General features: G+C 37.7%; 1 protein-coding gene across 2 annotated transcripts in view; it reads left to right on the plus strand.

Annotated features, from left to right (window-relative positions):
* The window catches only part of LOC308676579 (cullin-2-like), a 241,109-nt gene that overhangs the window by 172,288 nt on the left and 48,830 nt on the right, over positions 1-19,991 (plus strand). For both annotated transcript variants that reach the window (XM_081342456.1, XM_081342457.1), the window contains 2 exons: positions 9,615-9,681; positions 11,235-11,437. In XM_081342456.1, the coding sequence (XP_081198582.1) occupies positions 9,615-9,681; positions 11,235-11,437 (270 nt within the window). The remainder of the gene's footprint in view (positions 1-9,614; positions 9,682-11,234; positions 11,438-19,991) is intronic.

Here is a 19,991-nt window from a genome sequence, read left to right on the forward strand (position 1 = left end):
TTAGAGGAGGAAATTAAGAGAAAAGAAAAGGCTTTAATTTTGAATCCATCTGATGGGAAGATCAAAGAGGCAATTACTTTACTAAGAGGCCAGTTTGACATGTTGATGGCAGATCAAGTGGCAACTAATTTACAGTATGTTAAACATAACACCTTTTGTAATGCCAATAAGCCGGGTAGGTGGTTAGCCTACTTGTTAAGGAAGAAACAAAGGGCATGTAATATAGATAGAATAGAGTACAAGGGTAAAGTGGTGTATCAGCAGAATCTTATTAAAAGGCTTTTGTTGATTTTTATTCTAAGTTGTATGTTAGAGATAAGATTCTAGATATAGATATAGATAGATATTTGCAGGAAGTTAATATTCCTGTTCTTACACAAGAACAAAGGGAAGGGATGAATCAATTGATAAATGATGAAGAAATTATTTTAGCAATTAAGCAATTAAAGGTGGGTAAAGCACCAGGAACAGACGGTTTGACTGCCGTCTACTATAAAAATTTCCAGTCAGAAATGGTGGAACTTTTAAGAGAATTGTTTAGGACAATTCAATTGGGAGGAGAAGTGCCTCCATCGTGGAAAACAGCTTTTATTTCGTTGATTCCGAAGGAAGATCAAGATGCTACCCAAGCCAAAAATTATAGACCAATATCGCTTTTAAATACTGATTATAAGATATTTGCAAAAATTTTAGCAAATAGATTAATGAAGGTAATGCAGCAAGTGATTCATAGTGATCAAACTGGATTCATAAATGGAAGACAAATGAAGAATAATGTGAGACATATTGTAGATTTATTGGAATTTTTGGATAGAAATAACCAGGTCTCTGCAGCGCTGATCTTTTTGGATGCTGAAAAAGCCTTTGATCAATTGGACTGGCAATTTTTAGTTAAAGCATTGGAGAAAATGGAATTTGGGGAAAAATTTTTACAACCTATTAGAGCAATATATCAGAAGCAAACAGCTCGAATAATAGTTAATAGTAGTTTGACAGAAACATGTAATATTGAAAAGGGTACAAGACAGGGGTGTCCGTTGTTACCTTTGCTGTTTGTTTTAACACTGGAAATATTATTGATTAAAATACGAGACTCAAATAAAATTAAGAGAATTAAAATTAGAGATCAGGATTATAGACTGAGAGCGTTTGCGGATGACCTGGTTATTACAGTAAGTCAACCGACTTACTCAGTTGTAGAGTTGATGGAGATAATAATGTCATATGGGAAAGTTTCTGGATTTAAGATAAATATACAAAAAACTAAAATAGTGTCTAAAAATATGACTATAGAACAAAAGGTTGTTTTAGAAGAGTTAACAGGATTTGAAATAGTTAAAAAGATTAAATATCTGGGGGGTTTATCTTTCAGCTTCAAATGTGAAGTTATATAAGAATAATTATGAATTGTTATGGTCAAAAACACAAAGAGTTAGATGGTTGGAAAAAATTACAACTATCCTTATTGGGAAGAATTGCAGCAGTAAAAATGAATGTCTTGCCAAATTTTTTATTTTTGTTTCAAATGATACCTATACTCAAAAAGGATTTAAATTTGGAGAAGTGGCAGAAAGGTATTAATAAATTTGTTTGGGCAGGGAAAAAGCCACGAGTTAAATTTAAATAATGCAAGATACACGTGAAAGAGGTGGTCTTAAAATGCCCAATCTTAAATTATATTATGAGGCTGCTGCTTTATCATCAATAAGTGATTGGTTCAATTTAACACAAGGGAGATTATTAAATCTTGAGGGTTATGATTTGTTATTTGGTTGGCATGCATATTTATTGTATGATAAGAAGGTGGATAATGTGTTTAAGATACATACTGTATATTAAGGTATGCTCTGTTGCAAGTATGGAAAAAATATAGACATAAGTTAAATTATAAGATACCAATTTGGGCAATACCTAAACACGCAATAGAAAATATAAATGTTGGATTTAAACATGATGAGACCACATATAAAGAAATTTTAAGATTAGAAAGGAATGTATGGCAATTAAAGCCATATAATATTTTAAAAGAAGAAAAGATTGTGCAAACCTGGTTTCAGTATGGGCAGTTACAAGCAAGATGGAAAGAAGATCAGAAAGTTGGCTTTTCGATAACTGATGGAAATTTGGTAAAACAAATTAGAGATCAAGGTCAAGCACATATAAGAAGGATATATAATGCATTGATAGAAATTGATTCAGAAACGGAACTTGTTAAAGATTGTATGATAAAGTGGGCCCAAAATTTTCAGGAGGTTATAACAATGGATACCTGGGAAAAGATTTGGGTTAGAAACGTAAAATTTACACAGGCCCAAAATTTAAGAGAGAATTTTTATAAAATGTTTTATAGGTGGCACTTAGACCCTAAAAAATTAGCAAGTATGTATCCGAACTGCCAGCCGAAATGTTGGAGGTGTGGTTGTGAGGATGCAACGTATTTTCACATAGAGGTGAAACTCGAAAAATTAGAATATCGTGCAAAAGTTCATTTATTTCAGTAATGCAACTTAAAAGGGGAAACTAATATATGAGATAGACTCATTACATGCAAAGCAAGATAGTTCAAGCCGTGATTTGTCAAAATTGTGATGATTATGACGTACAGCTCATGAAAACCCCAAATCCACAATCTCAGAAAATTAGAATATTACATGCAATCAATAAAACAAGGAGTGTACATAGAACAATATCGGACCTCTGAAAAGTATAAGCATGCATATGTACTCAGTAGTTGGTTTGGGCCCCTTTTGCAGCAATTACTGCCTCAATGCGGCGTGGCATGGAAGCTATCAGCCTGTGGCACTGCTGAGGTGTTATGGAAGACCAGGATGCTTCAATAGCAGCCTTCAGCTCTTCTGCATTGTTCGGTCTCATGTCTCTCATCTTTCTCTTGGCAATGCCCCATAGATTCTCTATGGGGTTCAGGTCAGGCGAGTTTGCTGGCCAATCAAGCACAGTAATCCCACGGTCATCGAACCAGGTTTTGGTGCTTTTGGCAGTGTGGGCAGGTGCCACGTCCTGCTGGAAAATGAAGTCAGCATCCCCATAAAGCTCGTCTGCGGAAGGAAGCAAGAAGTGCTCCAAAATCTCCTGGTAGACGGCTGCGTTGACCTTGGACTTAATGAAGCACAGTGGACCAACACCAGCAGATGACATGGCTCCCCAAATCAACACAGACTGTGGAAACTTCACACTGGACTTCAAGCATCTTGTAGTGTGTGCCTCTCCATTCTTCTTCCAGACTCTGGGTCCTTGGTTTCCAAATGAGATGCAAAAGTTGCTCTCATCAGAAAAGAGGACTTTGGACCACTGAGCAACAGACCAGGTCTGTTTTTCTTTAGCCCAGGTAAGACACTTCTGACGTTGTTTGTTGTTCAGGAGCGGCTTGACAAGAGGAATACGACATTTGAAGCCCATGTCCAGGATCCGTCTCTGTGTGGTGGCTCTTGATGCACTGACTCCAGCCTCAGTCCACTCCATGTGAAAGTCCCCAACACTTTTGAATGGCCTTTTCCTGACAATCCTCTCCAGGCTGCGATCATCCCTGCTGCTTGTGCACCTTTTTCTTCCACACTTTTCCCTTCCACATAACTTTCTATTATTGTGCTTTGATACAGCATTTGCCGGTTGAGCTCCGGATGGCGCCCGACCTTCGCTCCTTCCGACGCGATCTGAAGACTTATTTGTTCGAACAAGCCGGCCTGGCCTGATGGGGGATGGGTTTAGGTTTTATTGCTATTTTAAATGTATTTTAATCTACTGTTGTAACTTGGGCATCTTGTTTAATGCTTTTTTAGTTTTTGTATTTCTGTACTTTTATATGTTTGCCCTGTTCACCGCCCTGAGTCCTTCAGGAGAAGGGCAGTATACAAATAAAATTATTATTATTATTATTATTATTATTATTATTATTATTATTATTATTATTATTATTATTATTATTATTATTATTATTATTATTATTATCTTTTCACAATATTATAATTTTCTGAGATTGTGGATTTGGGGTTTTCATGAGCTGTATGCCGTAATCATCACAATTATGACAAATCACGGCTTGAACTATCTTGCTTTGCATGTAATGAGTCTATCTCATATATTAGTAATAATAATAATAATAAAGTTGGAAGGGAGCTTGGAGGTCATCTAGTCCAACCCCCTGCTCAGGCAGGAAACTTTATACCATTTCAGGCAAATGGCTGTCCAGTCTCTTCTTAAAAACCTCCAGTATTGGAACACTGCTATCATGTCACCCCTCACCCTTCTCTTCATTAAACTACACATACCCAATTACAGCAACCGTTCCCTATATGTTTTAGCCTCCACCCCCCTAATCATCTTTGTTGCTCTTCTCTGTACCCTTTCTAGAGTCTCGACATCTTTTTTACATCGTGGTGACCAAAACTGGATGCAGTATTCTAGGTGTGGCCTTACCAAAGCATTGTAAAGTGGTATTAGTACTTCACTTGATCTTGATTCTATCCCTCTGTTAATGCAGCCTAGCACTGTGTTGGCTTTTTTGGCAGCTGCTGCACACTGCTGGCTCATATTGAAGTGATTGTCTACTAAGACTCCGAGATCCCTCTCACAATTACTACTATTGAGCAAGGTACCACCTATACTATACCTATGCATTTGATTTTTCCTGCCTAAATGTAGAACCTTACTTTTTTCACCATTGAATTTCATTTTGTTAGATAGTGCCCAGTGTTCGAGTCTGTCCTGATCCTTCTGTATCTTAAGCCTATCTTCTGGAGTATTGGCTATTCCTGCCAGCTTGGTGTCGTCTGCAAATTTGATGAGTTCCCCATCAATCCCCTCATCCAAATCATTGATGAAGATGTTGAAGAGCACTGGGCCCAGAACAGAACAGTTCCATTGAGGACCACACGCTGAGTACGGCCTGTCAGCCAGCTACGAATCCATCTGGTGGTGATGCTATCTAACCCACATTTTTCTATCTTATCAAGTAGTGGGTTGTGATCTACTTTATCAAATGCCTTACTGAAGTCCAAGTAAATTATATCTACAGCATTCCTGTGGTCCACTAGTTTTGTCACTTGGTCAAAGAATGTAATAAGATTTGTCTGGCACGATCTGTTTTTGACAAACCCATGTTGACTTTTAGTGATGATTTTGTTTGCATCAAGGTGTTCGCTGATTTGTTGTTTGATTATCTTTTCCAGAATCTTCCCAGGTATTGAGGTCAGGCTGATAGGTCTGTAGTTTCCTGGATCTGTTTTTTCCCTTTTTTGAAGATGGGAACTACATCAGCTCTCTTCCAGTCCTCTGGTAGTTCCCCAGTGCTCCAGGATCTTTGAAAAATATAGTTCAGTGGTTCTGTCATCACGTCTGCCAGTTCCTTGAGAACCTTGGGGTGTAATCCATCTGGTCCTGGTGATTTGAACTCGTCTAGGCTGGACAGGTGCTCACTTACCATTTTCTTGCCTATCTTAACTTGCGTTTCTATTCTGTTTTTTATGGCATTGGTTTGGGTAGGTTGGACTGTTTTTTCCCTTTTTGTAAAGACAGATGCAAAAAACAAGTTAAAATAGTTCTGCTTTCTCCCTGTTGCTTGTCACCTTCTTGCCACTTTCACCCACTAATGGACCAATCATTTCCTTAACTTTTTTCTTGTTTTTTATATGTTGAAAGAAGCATTTTTTGTTATTTTTGACTTTGGTCGCAAGCCTTAGTTCATTTTGAGCCTTAGCATTCCTCACTTCATCTTTCCAGGCACGGGCTATTTGCTGATATTCTGACTTAGTTATGTGCCCCTCTTTCCAATTCTTATACTTGTCCTTTTTATCTTTCAATTTATCAGAGAGTTCTTTATGCAGCCATGCTGGTTTCTTTTGAGAGCTGTTATTTTTCTTCTTTGTTGGTATTGTACTAGACTGGGCCTTTATTATCTCACTTTTCAAAATTTCCCAAGCTTCTTGAGTTGTTTTCCCCTTTAGGATTCTCATCCATGGAATTCTTCCCATGGTCTCTCTAGGTTTATTGAAATTAGCTCTTTTAAAGTTCAAGACTCTAGTTTGGCTGTGTTCTATTGCTTGTGCCTCCAGAATGTTGAATTCCAATATTGCACGATCACTTCCCCCAAAGGTTCCTGTGGCTTCGACACCTTCTATCATTTCATCTCTGTTTGTGAGAATTAAAACCAATATGGCTAATCCCCTAGTTCCCTTCTCTACTTTTTGGGAGAGAAAGTTGTCTGCTAGGTTTGACAGGAATCTGTTTGATCTTCCACTTAGTGCAGAGTTTGTCTCCCAGTTGATATCAGGGTAATTAAAGTCCCCCATTACTATTGTGATGTGCTTCTTACATACCTTAGTTAACTGACTAGCAAAAAGTTCATCTATTTCCTCTGCTTGGTTGGGCGGCCTATAGTATACACCTATGGCAATGTCATTTTCCCCCCTTTTATATTGACCCAAATGCTTTCAAGTTTACAGTTTTCGTCATTGTTGTGCTCTATTTCTGTAGAGATAAAGTTATTTCTTATATATAGAGCAACTCCTCCTCCTCTTTTGTTTAGTCTGTTTCTTTTAAATAATTTAAATCCCTCTAGCTATGTGTTCCATTTGTAGGTTTCGTCCCACCATGTTTCCGTAATGGCAACAATATCATATCCGCCCTCATTTACCTGAATTTCTAGTTCACCCTGCTTACTGTTCATACTCTGTGCATTGGTGTATAGACATTTGAGTCCTTTATGACTGACCCTGTGTTTACTTGCTGCATAACTTGTGTGGTGCCTGGCTTCCCCTATTTTCTTAGATTGCCGGGGACAGTGATGTTCTGTATCAATTAACTCACTATCCCCATTATTTAGTTTAAATGTTCCTCCAAAAAAGCTGTGATTTTATTGCCAAGTAACTCAGTCCCTTTCTTGGATGGATGCAGACCATCTCTTTTATACATTTTTTCATTGGACCAGCTACAGACATCATGACTAATATAACCAAAGCCTTCTCCTTTACACCACTCCTTTAGCCACATATTAAATTCTGCTATACGCTGGCCTTTTCCATTTTGCTCCTTATACACTGGTAAAACCTCTGAAAAAGTAAGCCTACAGCCTATTCTGCTAAGTTACTGCCCCAAGCTCTGGAAATCATTCTGCACAGAGAGTACATCTTTTTGGGACAGATCATTAGTGCCAAGATGTACAATAGCCTCCACATCACAGTCCTTGCTGGCATTCTTGATTATTTTAGAAATACGCTTCTTGTCCCTACTGGCAGTAGCACCTGGAAGACACCTGACCTCTTTCAAAACCTCTGTGTCCTTTCCTAAATTTACATCCCTTATAATTGAATCACCAACCAGAAGGTGGCTTCTCTTTTTGGATGCCTTTCTGTTCTTGCATGACTGGTGTGTAATACCAGATTCACACTTCTCCCTGTCGAAAACAAGTTTTTCATCTTGGACCACGATCCCCTGCTTATTTGAGTTATTATCACAGATACCTTTACCTGTCTCCTTAATGTCCTTATTAAGGTCAGAAAGGGCACTGTATCTGTTGTGCAGGGACACAGCGAAAGTTTTGGGTTTATGGTTCACAGATCTCACCCTGCCAGATCCCACGGTTGTCCACACTGCCCTTCTCCTGCAGGATCTTTGTGGTAGAGGGGGCTGATAGCACGGAGGCTCAATAGGGTAGAAGGGCTGAACTGGACACCTAATTTCTGCCTGAAGAGCACAGATTACAGACCCTAGATAAATAATCTGTCCTTGTAGACTAGTGATTTGTTTACAGATAGGACAGTTTCCAAGCTTGAAAAGTGTACTGCGAAAGACAGCTGCAAAATAAGTGTTGCACTGAACTAAGCCAGACGTGCTGAGTTACAACGAATCTCAGATGCACTTGGCCTGAATGTACCGCTGCTGTTTTTGATATTTAGTTATATAATTCAAATACAGTTCAAATACAATGCAAACCAATCAGGGCTCTAGCTCCTTTTTTGGTGCAGCCCTTGCAAAACTTACAGCATGGAGCACTTCCCAGCAGCTCTGAAAGTTGAAATTCTGCTGAAAAGGGATGGAGATCCAATGAGGACCCCAAATACAGTTCAAATACAATGCAAACCAATCAGGGCTCTAGCTCCTTTTTTGGTGCAGCCCTTGCAAAATGTACAGCATGGAGCACTTCCCAGCAGCTCTGAAAGTTGAAATTCTGCTGAAAAGGGATGGAGATCCAATGAGGACCCCAAATACAGTTCAAATACAATGCAAACCAATCAGGGCTCTAGCTCCTTTTTTGGTGCAGCCCTTGCAAAACGTACAGCATGGAGCACTTCCCAGCAGCTCTGAAAGTTGAAATTCTGCTGAAAAGGGATGGAGATCCAATGAGGACCCCCAAATACAGTTCAAATACAATGCAAACCAATCAGGGCTCTAGCTCCTTTTTTGGTGCAGCCCTTGCAAAACATACGGTTTTCTCAGCAGTTGTTTTTGTTGGGTATTATTACAGACTTTACTGTTACAGATACTAAATTGATGTTGAATTTAATTACGGCAGCAAGACTTTTATTAGCACAATATTGGAAGAAAGAGGAACTGCCGACTATAGAAGAGTGTACTTTGAAAGTTTCTAATCTGGCGGAAATGGCAAAGATCTCAGCATATTTGAAAGAGCATTCGCAACAGAGATATATTGTGGAATGGAGAAGATGGATTGAATATATTCAGAATAAATATGGGACTAAAAAGTTTCTTTTAGCATTTGAATAAGTAGTGGTTTTATATGACATATTATTAGTTATTTGTTATTTGTTAGTAATATAGTTATGACTATGGAGAGTTAAAGTGCGATATAATTTAATGTTTTATTTTTGTTGTTAGCATATTTTAGCTTAAGTTTGTGAGTTTATACCCTGTATTCAGCTCTGGGAAGTCGGGGGGGGGGGGGAAGGGGAGGTTGGGGGAGGGGAGGGGGGGAGGGAGTTTTTTTCTTTTTTCTTTTTTTAAAAAATGTACTGTAAAACTTTTCAATAAAAAAAGAAAGAAAACGTATATGGCCATCCACTCACTTTCAGTGACACTAGGTGGCTTACAAAAAATACTTTCAGTCTTGCAAGATTCTGTTAATGTAGCCTTGGTAGAGCTAGTCCTCGTGGTTGTTTTTTCTTGTATGAACTACCTTGGAGGGCTAAAACAACTAAGTTGGATTTGGATTTTTAGGTTGGGGAGGAAGGGTTAGAATTGTAGATATCTTGGGTAGCTTTGGATAAAGCATTTCTCATTTTATGAGAATGAGTCAAAGTGAATGAGTCTGTACACTAAAAATTGCTAAGAAATAATTGCTCTTTCTGTAATGTATTCAATTAAATTTTGCTTTCTTATCCAGGGTTTCCATATTGAGAAGTGGAACCTTGTTATAATATACAGTTGAATATTTTTACTATGTGTAAATAAGTTAGCCCACCTTTGGCCTTAGATAGCCTAAGTAAAATGATTAAGACATTATTTTTAATTAACTGGATCATGGTGTTTCAGGTATGATCATTGTCATAATGTTTGTAAACTTAATGTACTTTTTTTTGCTTTTGCATATTATGTTTAAAGCCCTTGAAGTATTTGAACAAAAGAATCATTTTGTTTTTCAGTTTGAATTATTTTACAATCAACATTTCAGTGGAAGGAAACTTACCTGGTTACATTATCTTTGCACAGGTAAAATTAACCTAAAATAAACCTCTTTAGCTTTTAAAAGCGTAACTATATTTTTTTTTGCTTAACTGAAACACACAACTTTTGAAGTTTTGATACTAATAATAATGAAACCTTAAATTTAGATTATTTTCTCTGTCTTAACTAATCTGGTTATTTTAATATGTCTCAGTTGGATATTTTTACTACATCTCTTGTGATTCTTATTTGTAAAATCAATTGTTTTAAATTTTATATTTTAAATTCTTTAGATTCTTGATTGACCGTTTTCCAGAAAAAAAGTTAAAAATCAATTTCATGAGTATAAGCTGAAGACAAGAAAATTTTACAATAAAAAGTGGATTTAGGCATACAGGTAGTCCTTGGTTTATGACCACTTGTTCAATGATCATTTGAAGTTACTACAGCAGTGAATGACTAGTACTTATAGCCGGTTCACAAAGTTCCGGCCCTCCCAGCACCTCCTCGGTCACATCATCAGGATCTGGGTGTTTGGCAACCAGCTCGCACTTATAATGATTGCAGTGTCACATGATCACCATTTGTGACCTTCCATGTTGGCTTCCCACAAGCAAAGTCAAGGGGAAGCTACCAGGAAAGATTGCAAAATGCCCTCAGAGTTCTCATACTCCGTTGCACATGTGCCCATAGTACCCTCACGCCAGTGCACTTTCACCCACCCAGAACCAGCCAGTCTTGCTGTGATTGTGCTGTGGTGGCCACCTGCGCACCCTGTCACCTGACAGCAGCCATCCCTGGACCCACTACACTCATGTCACACCACAGCAGCCACTTACAATCTGCCTGGGACTTGTGACTTTCTGTTGGCTTCCCCATTGACTTTGCTTTCTAGGAAGACAGCAGGAAGTTGCAAGAAGGGTCCTGGCATAACACCACATGATCCTTACTTAATGATGGCAACAGGGACTGCCAGATTGCCATTGCTAAGCAATGCGGTCATGTGATGTTGCACTTCATGTTCATATGGGTTAGCGACAGAAATTCTGGTCCCAATTACTGGTATTAAGTGAGGATTACCTGTACATGCAATTCTGAGCTTGAACCAAAACTTGAGCATGTTTGATGGAAGGATAAAACTGAAAGCATCATGGATAAAAGTCAAGCATAAGCAGGTGGCACCATGTAGCTGATTTTGGATGATTGGAGAAAAAAACTATATGGCTTGACCAGGTTAGTATTTGGATGGAGATCACCAAAGAACCCTAAGATTGTAGGCTAAACAGGGAAATTGAAAAAAATACACTGAAAGAAGATGGTGCCAGACCACTGCTTTGTTGCCCAAAGAAGCATCCTAACTTTTTTTTAAAATAAAGCTTCTATAGTCCCTGTTAGTTTTCAGAGTAGTATCCTTTTTAAAAATCTATTTTCTCTTCAGGACAGTCTTGCAAATTAAGTTCTTGTTTCTGAATTGCCCTACCCTTGGATCAAAGGTGGCATCATTCTTGCCCCCAAGCTGAAGGAACGATACAATGCTTTATTAATAATATGTGAGGTTTTTATTCAATTAATTCATCAGCTTTATACTTAATTTGCAGGTGAGGTAAAAATGAATTATTTGTGCAAGCCGTATGTAGCCATGGTTACCACCTACCAAATGGCAGTGCTACTGGCCTTTAACAATAGTGAAACCATTAGTTACAAAGAACTCCAGGATAGCACACAGATGAATGAGAAGGAACTGATCAAAACTATCAAATCATTACTTGATGTCAAAATGATCAACCATAACTCAGACAAGGTATGTTTTTTTTTAAAAAGACACTATTTTTTTTGAGGGGGAGGCATTTTATACATTTTGAAAAAATGGAAATAGACAGTACAGATAGCAAAAACAGGTATGGTAGAGAAATACAGATGGATAAGCAACAAATCTCACCTCATGAAGCAAATATTTAAAAACTTACAGTATTGTCAGACTATGGATAAAAGGGGGACATGATATAACTATAGAGAGAGAGGATAAAATAGAAATATATAACTGCTATAAAGAAGAATAGAATAGAATAGAATAGAATAGAATAGAATAGAATAGAATAGAATAGAATAGAATAGAATAGAATAGAATAGAATAGAATAGAATAGAATAGAATAGAATAGAATAGAATAGAATAGAGCTGGAAGGGACCTTGGATGTCTTCTAGTCCAGCCCCCTGCTCAAGAAGGAGGTCCTATACCATCTCAGTCTGATAATTGTCCAGTCTCTTTTTAAAAACTTCCAGTGATGGAGCGCCCACGATTTCTGGGGGTAAACTGTTCCATTGGTTGATTGTCCTCACTGTCAGGAAGTTTCTCCTTAATTTCAGGTTGCTTCTCTCTTTGATCAGCTTCCAACCATTGTTTCTTGTCCTTCCCTTTGGTGCTCTGGTGAACAACCTGTCCCCCTCTGCCTTGTGGCAGCCCCTCAGATACTGGAACACTGCTATCATGTCTCCCCTATTCCTTCTTTTCTTTAGACTGGCCAAACCCAGGTTCCGCAGCCATTCTTTGTACGTTTTGGTCTCCAGGCCTTTGATCATCTTAGTTGCTCTTCTCTGGATTTTTCCCAGTCTCTCAACATCTTTTTTGTGATATGGTGACCAAAATTGGCTGCAGTATTCGACGTGTGGTCTTAACTAGGGCTTTATAAAGTGGTACTAATACTTTGCATAAACTTGATTCTATGCCTCTGTTTATACAACCCAAGATTGTATTAGCTTTTTTGGTTGCTGCTGCACACTGCTGGATCATAGTTAAGTAATCAGAAACCATTTCTTTCTTTTTTCTGTCTTTTATTTCTTATTCACTTATTTTTCTTTTTCTTTAAATTTGTATTCGTTTTACTCTGAAAAACCTCTTTAATGAAAATTTTTAAAAAGCTTATAATATTGTAAGATACTTCATACCATTTTTCCAATAAAAATCTACATGTCCTATTGAACTTTAAGCTAAAAACTCTTGCTAACTCAGTTCTGATCATTAAAAAAGTCTAGTTATTAAGTAATGTATTAAATCAATACTATATACAGTATATATTAAATTAAGATACAAATTTCAAAACTCAAATTTTGGATGTGGCATGATTCCATGGAAAAGATTGTAGTCCAAGAATGGTTTCTAGTTAAAATTAATTTCTGTATTGTATTTACTTTTTAAATACAAAGTTTTAGACATCTAGGCATGCTTCCACAATTTAGTTAGTTTAGCCATTTTACCAAAAGCAGTTGTTTTCTCAAGTTGTCTTTGTGTATAAGTAAGTTTGATGTATATTGATTGTCACTGCACTTTTTTTTAGTTCATCTGAAAAGCTCAATTCTAATTGTACATTTCCTTCTGTTCTGCACCTGTGTTGATAAACTATCTGGTAACCATAGTGAATGTCATGTGGTCTAGCTATGTTATGAGGTAGTTTTGCTGTGTGCGCAAGCGTAAAAAGGTTTGATGTATATTGTGTATACTGTAGGTTTGATGAGGCTGGATTGTTGTTCTCACTGTTGCTCCCAGCCTATATATAAAAAATTATGTTTGCTAGATTTGAAACACTTCTTTGTACACAACTGCTTAAGAAAATTGTCTTATTGATGTGCTCAGTGTTTTCTATAATGCATTTCCATAAACCACCCGAATGCTTTATGCTTCTTGAACACCAGTCCTGATGCACTTAGCAAAGTACTTGAAATTCAGAGGTCTTTGAAAACTTGTTTTAAATATGGCTTGCTATTCAGAAAAGAAGAAGAAAGGTTAGGAAAAACCCCAAGGATCCCATTAGCCACATTTCAGATTTGCAGTTCTCCGTATATCAACTCATGGACATTTCTGTTTGAAAGGGGCTTCAGAAATCATGGAATATACAGCTAGAGGGATTTTAATTGTTTAATAGAAACAGACCTAATAAAAGAGGAGGTGGACTTGCATTATATATAAGAAATAACTACTTATCTACAGAAATAGAGCAGAACAATGGTGAAAACCATCTTGAATATATTTGGGTCAATATAAAAGGAAAAAAGGATGATATTGTAATAGGTGTATACTATAGGCCACCAAACCAAACAGAGGAAATAGATAAACTGCTAGACAGTTAACTAAGGTATGTAGGACACACACCACAATAGTAATCAAGAACTTTAACTACCCTGACATCAACTGGGAGACAAACTCTGCACCAAACAGGTTCCTGACAAATCTAGCAGACAACCTGTGTCTCCCCAAAAGTAGAGAAGGGAACTAGGGGGTCAGCCATATTGGACTTGATTCTCACTAACATAGATGAAATGATAGAAGGTGTTGGAGTTACAGGAACCTTGGAGGGGGGAGTGAACATGCAATATTGGAATTCAACCTTATGCAAGCACAAGCAATAGAACAAAGTCAAACTAGAGTCTTGGACCTTGAAGAGAGCTGATTTCTATAAACTTAGAGCTTGGGAAAGATTCCATGGATGAGAATCCTCAAGGGGGAAACAACCCAAGAAGGTTGGAAAATTTTGAAAAGTGATATTATAAAAGCCCAGTCTAGCACAATTCCTATAAAGAAGAAAAATAAGAGAGCTCAAAAGAAACGAGCATGGCTGCACAAAGAACTCTCTGATAAACTGAAAGACAAAAAGAACAAGTATAAAAAGTGGAAAGAGGGGCACATAACTAAGGCAGAATATCAGCAAATAGCAACAGTGGGTGCCATATTACTAAACATACAGGTGAAACTCGAAAAATTAGAATATCGTGCAAAAGTTGGTTTATTTCAGTAATGCAACTTAAAAGGGGAAACGAATATATGAGATAGACTCATTACATGCAAAGCAAGATAGTTCAAGCCGTGATTTGTCATAATTGTGATGATTATGGCTTAGAGCTCATGAAAACCCCAAATCCACAATCTCAGAAAATTAGAATATTGTGAAAAGGTGCAATATTCTAGGCTCAAAGTGTCCCACTCTAATCAGCTAATTAAGCCATAACACCTGCAAAGGGTTCCTGAGCCTTTAAATGGTCTCTCAGTCTGGTATAGTAGGAATCACAATCATGGGGAAGACTGCTGACCTGACAGTTGTGCAGAAAACCATCATTGACACCATCCATAAGGAGGGAAAGCCTCAAAAGGTAATTGCAAAAAAAGTTGGATGTTCCCCAAGTGCTGTATCAAAGCACATTAATAGAAAGTTATGTGGAAGGGAAAAGTGTGGAAGAAAAAGGTGCACAAGCAGCAGGGATGACCGCAGCCTGGAGAGGATTGTCAGGAAAAGGCCATTCAAAAGTGATGGGGACTTTTACAAGGAGTGGACTGAGGCTGGAGTCAGTGCATCAAGAACCACCACACACAGATGGATCCTGGACATGGGTTTCAAATGTTGTATTTCTCTTGTCAAGCTGCTCCTGAACAACAAACAACGTCAGAAGCGTCTTACCTGGGCTAAAGAAAAACAGACCTGGTCTGTTGCTCAGGTCCAAAGTCCTCTTTTCTGATGAGAGCAACTTTTGCATCTCATTTGGAAACCAAGGACCCAGAGTCTGGAGGAAGAATGGAAAGGCACACACTGCAAGATGTTTGAATTCCAGTGTGAAGTTTCCACAGTCTGTGTTGATTTGGGGAGCCATGTCATCTGCTGGTGTTGGTCCACTGTGCTTCATTAAGTCCAGGGTCAACGCAGTCGTCTACCAGGAGATTTTGGAGCACTTCATGCTTCCTTCCGCAGATGAGCTTTATGGGGATGCTGACTTCATTTTCCAGCAGGACTTGGCACCTGCCCACACTGCCAAAAGCACCAAAACCTGGTTCAATGACCGTGGGATTACTGTGCTTGATTGGCCAGCAAACTCGCCTGACCTGAACCCCATAGAGAATCTATGGGGCATTGCCAAGAGAAAGATGAGAGACATGAGACCGAACAATGCAGAAGAGCTGAAGGCCGCTATTGAAGCATCCTGATCTTCCATAACACCTCAGCAGTGCCACAGGCTGATAGCTTCCATGCCAGGCCACATTGAGGCAGTAATTGCTGCAAAAGGGGCCCAAACCAAGTACTGAGTACATATACATGCTTATACTTTTCAGAGGTCTGATATTGTTCTATGTACACTCCTTGTTTTATTGATTGCATGTAATATTCTAATTTTCTGAGATTGTGGATTTGAGGTTTTCATGAGCTGTACGCCATAATCATCACAATTATGACAAATCACGTCTTGAACTATCTTGCTTTGCATGTAATGAGTCTATCTCATATATTAGTTTCCCCTTTTAAGTTGCAGTACTCAAATAAATGAACTTTTGCACGATATTCTAATTTTTCGAGTTTCACCTGTATTCTATTCTGATGGTTTGGCTGTTGACATATTGAAGGAGTCTTTATGCTCTTATATTAATTACATTGCCATTTCTCTTCTGTATTAGCACTGCATATAATTTGGGAAGATTTTTAGTTTCTTGGTTTCTGGGCATAATATGCCTTTTCTTGAGAATATCAGCAAATAGCCCAAGCCTGCAAAGATAAAATCAGGAAAGCTAAGGCTCAAAATGAACTAAGGCTTGTGAGAAAAGTCAAAAATAACAACAAAAAAACCTTCAACATGTAAAAAACAAGAAAAAAGTCAAGGAAACGATTGGTCCATTAATGGGAGAAAATGGCAAGAAGGTGATGAGAAACAGGGAGAAAGCAGAACTGCTAAACTCATTTTTTGCATCTGTCTTTACACAAAAGGAAAAAATAGTCCAACCTATGAAAAACAGTACTGTAAATAACAGATTAGGAATACAAGTTAAAATAGGCAATAAAATGGTAATAGAGCACCTGTCCACCCTAGAGGAGTTCAAATCACCAGGACTAGGTAGATTACACCCCGTGGTTCTGAAGGAACTTGCAGACGTTATCTCAGAACCACTGAACTATATCTTTTTTTTTTAATTGAAAAGTTTTAACATACAGTTTATCTTTAACAGTCCCCCCTCCCCCTCCCCCCTCCCCTCTCCCTCCCTCCCTACCCCTCCCCCCCTCCCCCCCCGACTTCCCAGAGCTAAATACAAGGTATAGAAAAAAAAACAATCATAAACAACCATATACTAACAACCATAAACTCTAAAATCCATCACTCTCTAGCTTATACAGGATAATACAAACCTTAATGATATTAAATATATATAGAAAAGAAAAAAAGAAAAAAAAAGGAAATAAAGAAAGAAAAAGCGAAGGAAGACTTATTCAAATGCTACATGAAACTTCTTAACCCTATATTTGTTCTGGATGTACTCAACCCATTTTCTCCATTCCATAATATAACGTTCTTGCGAGTGATCTTTCAAGTAAGCCGAAATCTTTGCCATCTCTGCCAGGTCGGAAACCTTTAAAGTCCATTCTTCTATAGTCGGCAATTCCTCTTTCTTCCAATACTGACCTATTAAAAGTCTTGCTGCCGTGATTAAATTCAACATCAGCTTAGTGTCCACAACCGTAGCATCTGTAATTATTCCCAACAAGAAGAGTTGCGGACAAAACTTTATCCTTTGCTTGAAAATCTTCTGCATATTCCACCAAATTTTTATCCAGAAGGCCTTAACCTTTTTACAAGTCCACCATACATGAAAATATGTTGCATCTTCATCACCACACCTCCAACATTTTGGTTGATAATTCGGATACATGCTTGCAAGCTTTTTAGGATCTAAATGCCATCTATAAAACATTTTATAAAAGTTCTCTCTTAGATTTTGAGCTTGTGTAAATTTTACATTCCTCACCCAAATCTTTTCCCACGTGTCCATTGTAATAGCTTCTTGAATATTTTGGGCCCATTTTATCATACAATCTTTAACAAGTTCTGTTTCTGAGTCAATCTCTATCAATGCAAGATATATCCGTTTAATATGTGCTGGACCCTGATTTCTGATTTGCTTTATCAGATTTTCATCAGTCATTGTAAAACCATTTTTCTGATCTTCTTTCCACCTGGCCCGTAGCTGAGTATATTGAAACCAATTCTGAACAATCTTCTCATCTCGCAAGAAACTATATGGTTTCAAACACCAGACATTTCTTTCCAAGTTTAGAATCTCCTTGTACGTAGTCACATCATGTTTGAAACCAGCATGTATATTTTCTATTGCGTGTTTTGGAATTGCCCACAATGGTATCTTGCAGTCTAGCTTATGTCTGTACTTCTTCCAAACTCTCAGCAATGCCTGTCTTAAAATATGCACTCTAAACACATTATCTACCTTCTTATCATACAACAAATATGCATGCCAACCAAACAACAGGTCGTGGCCCTCAAGATTTAATAATCTCTCTTGTGTCAAATTAATCCAATCACTTATACCTACTAACGCAGCAGCTTCATAATATAATTTAAGATTAGGCATTTTAAGACCACCTCTTTCACGAGTATCCTGCATGATCTTAAGTTTGACTCGTGGCCTTTTCCCTGCCCAAACAAATTTATTGATACCTCTCTGCCATTCTTCCAAGTTAGAATCTTTCTTAAGAATCGGTATCATTTGGAATAAAAACAAGAATTTAGGCAGGACGTTCATTTTTACTGCTGCGATTCGCCCCAACAAAGACAATTGCAATTTTTCCCAACTCTCCATTTCTTTTTGGATTTTTCCCCATAATTTTTCATAATTATTTTTATATAATTTTGTATTAGAGGGCGACAAAAGCACCCCCAAATATTTGACCCTTTTAACAATCTCAAATCCAGTTAACCCTTCTAAAAGGGCCTTTTGCGATGCTGTCATGTTTTTGGCCAAAATTTTAGTTTTTTGTACATTAACTTTAAATCCAGAAACCTTCCCATATTGCATTATTATCTCCATCAGGTCCACAACAGAGCTCTCCGGCTGGGTCACTGTAACAACCAGATCATCTGCAAACGCTCTCAATCTATAATCCTGATCTCTAATCCGTATACCCTTAATTCTTTCCGAATTTCGTATTTTTACCAATAATATCTCCAATGTTAACACAAATAACAAAGGCGATAGCGGGCACCCTTGCCTTGTACCCTTCTCAATACTACATACTTCTGACAAACTATTGTTAACTATTATTCGAGCTGTTTGTTTTTGATATAATGCCCTAATTGGTTGCAAAAATGTATCCCCAAAATTCATTTTATCTAAAACTTTCATCAAAAATTGCCAATTCAATTGATCAAAAGCTTTTTCAGCATCTAAAAAAATTAGCGCCGCAGGGATCTGGTTGTTCCTTTCCAAAAATTCCAACACATCAACTATATGCCTCACGTTATTTTTCATTTGCCTACCACTAATAAACCCAGTTTGATCCCCATGAATCACCCGTTGCAGAACCCTCATCAATCTATTAGCCAGCACCTTAGCAAATATCTTGTAGTCTGTATTTAATAGTGATATCGGTCTATAGTTTTTTACTTGAGTAGCATCTTGGTCTTCCTTCGGAATCAGAGAGATAAAAGCAGTTCTCCAAGATGGAGGCACCTTTCCCCCTCTCTGGATTGTCTGGAACAATTCCTTTAACGGTTTAACCATCTCTAATTGTAAATTTTTGTAGTAGGCCGCAGTCAAACCATCTGTACCTGGCGCTTTGTCGACCTTCAGCTCCTTAATTGCTGTAAATATTTCTTCTTCTGTAATCAATTGATTAATCTCCTCTTTTTGTACTTGCGTAAGAACCGGGATGCTAGCATTCTCCAAATACTCATCAATATCTTTTTCATTAATCTTCTCCTTAGCATATAATTTAGAATAAAAATCCACAAAGGCTTCCTTAATAAAATCCTGTTGAAACACTACCTTCCCCTTATGTTCAATTTTGTCTATGTTAGAAGCCCTCTGCTTTTTCCTTAGTCTATAAGCTAGCCATCTACCTGGCTTATTAGCATTGCAAAAAGTATTATGCCTGGCAAACCGCAAGTTGGTTGCCACTTGATCAGCCATCAATTTATCAAATTGTCCTCTTAATAGCTTGATAGCCTCCTTAGTCTTCACATCCAATGGATTCAAAATCAAGGCCTTCTCTTTTTCCTTAATTTCATTCTCCAATTCTTTCCTTCTAGCTTCCAAAGTACGTCTGTATTTATTATTCATATATATCAGCACCCCTCTCATATATGCCTTGCTAGCATCCCAAACCATGTCCATAGAAGTATCCTTATTCATATTAATTTCAAAAAAATCCTTCATCCTTTGTTTACATTCTTCCACATTTTTCTGATTTCTAAACAAGTTCTCATTTACGCGCCACGAGCGCCTATCTCTATTGTCCTTATTGATCTCTAACCATACTGGACTATGGTCAGAAATAACTCTTGCACAGATCTTTACCTTCTTAATCCTAGAAA

This window comes from Vipera berus (genome assembly GCF_964194415.1).
Source record: "Vipera berus genome assembly, chromosome: W".
In the NCBI taxonomy this organism is placed as follows: domain Eukaryota; kingdom Metazoa; phylum Chordata; class Lepidosauria; order Squamata; family Viperidae; genus Vipera; species Vipera berus.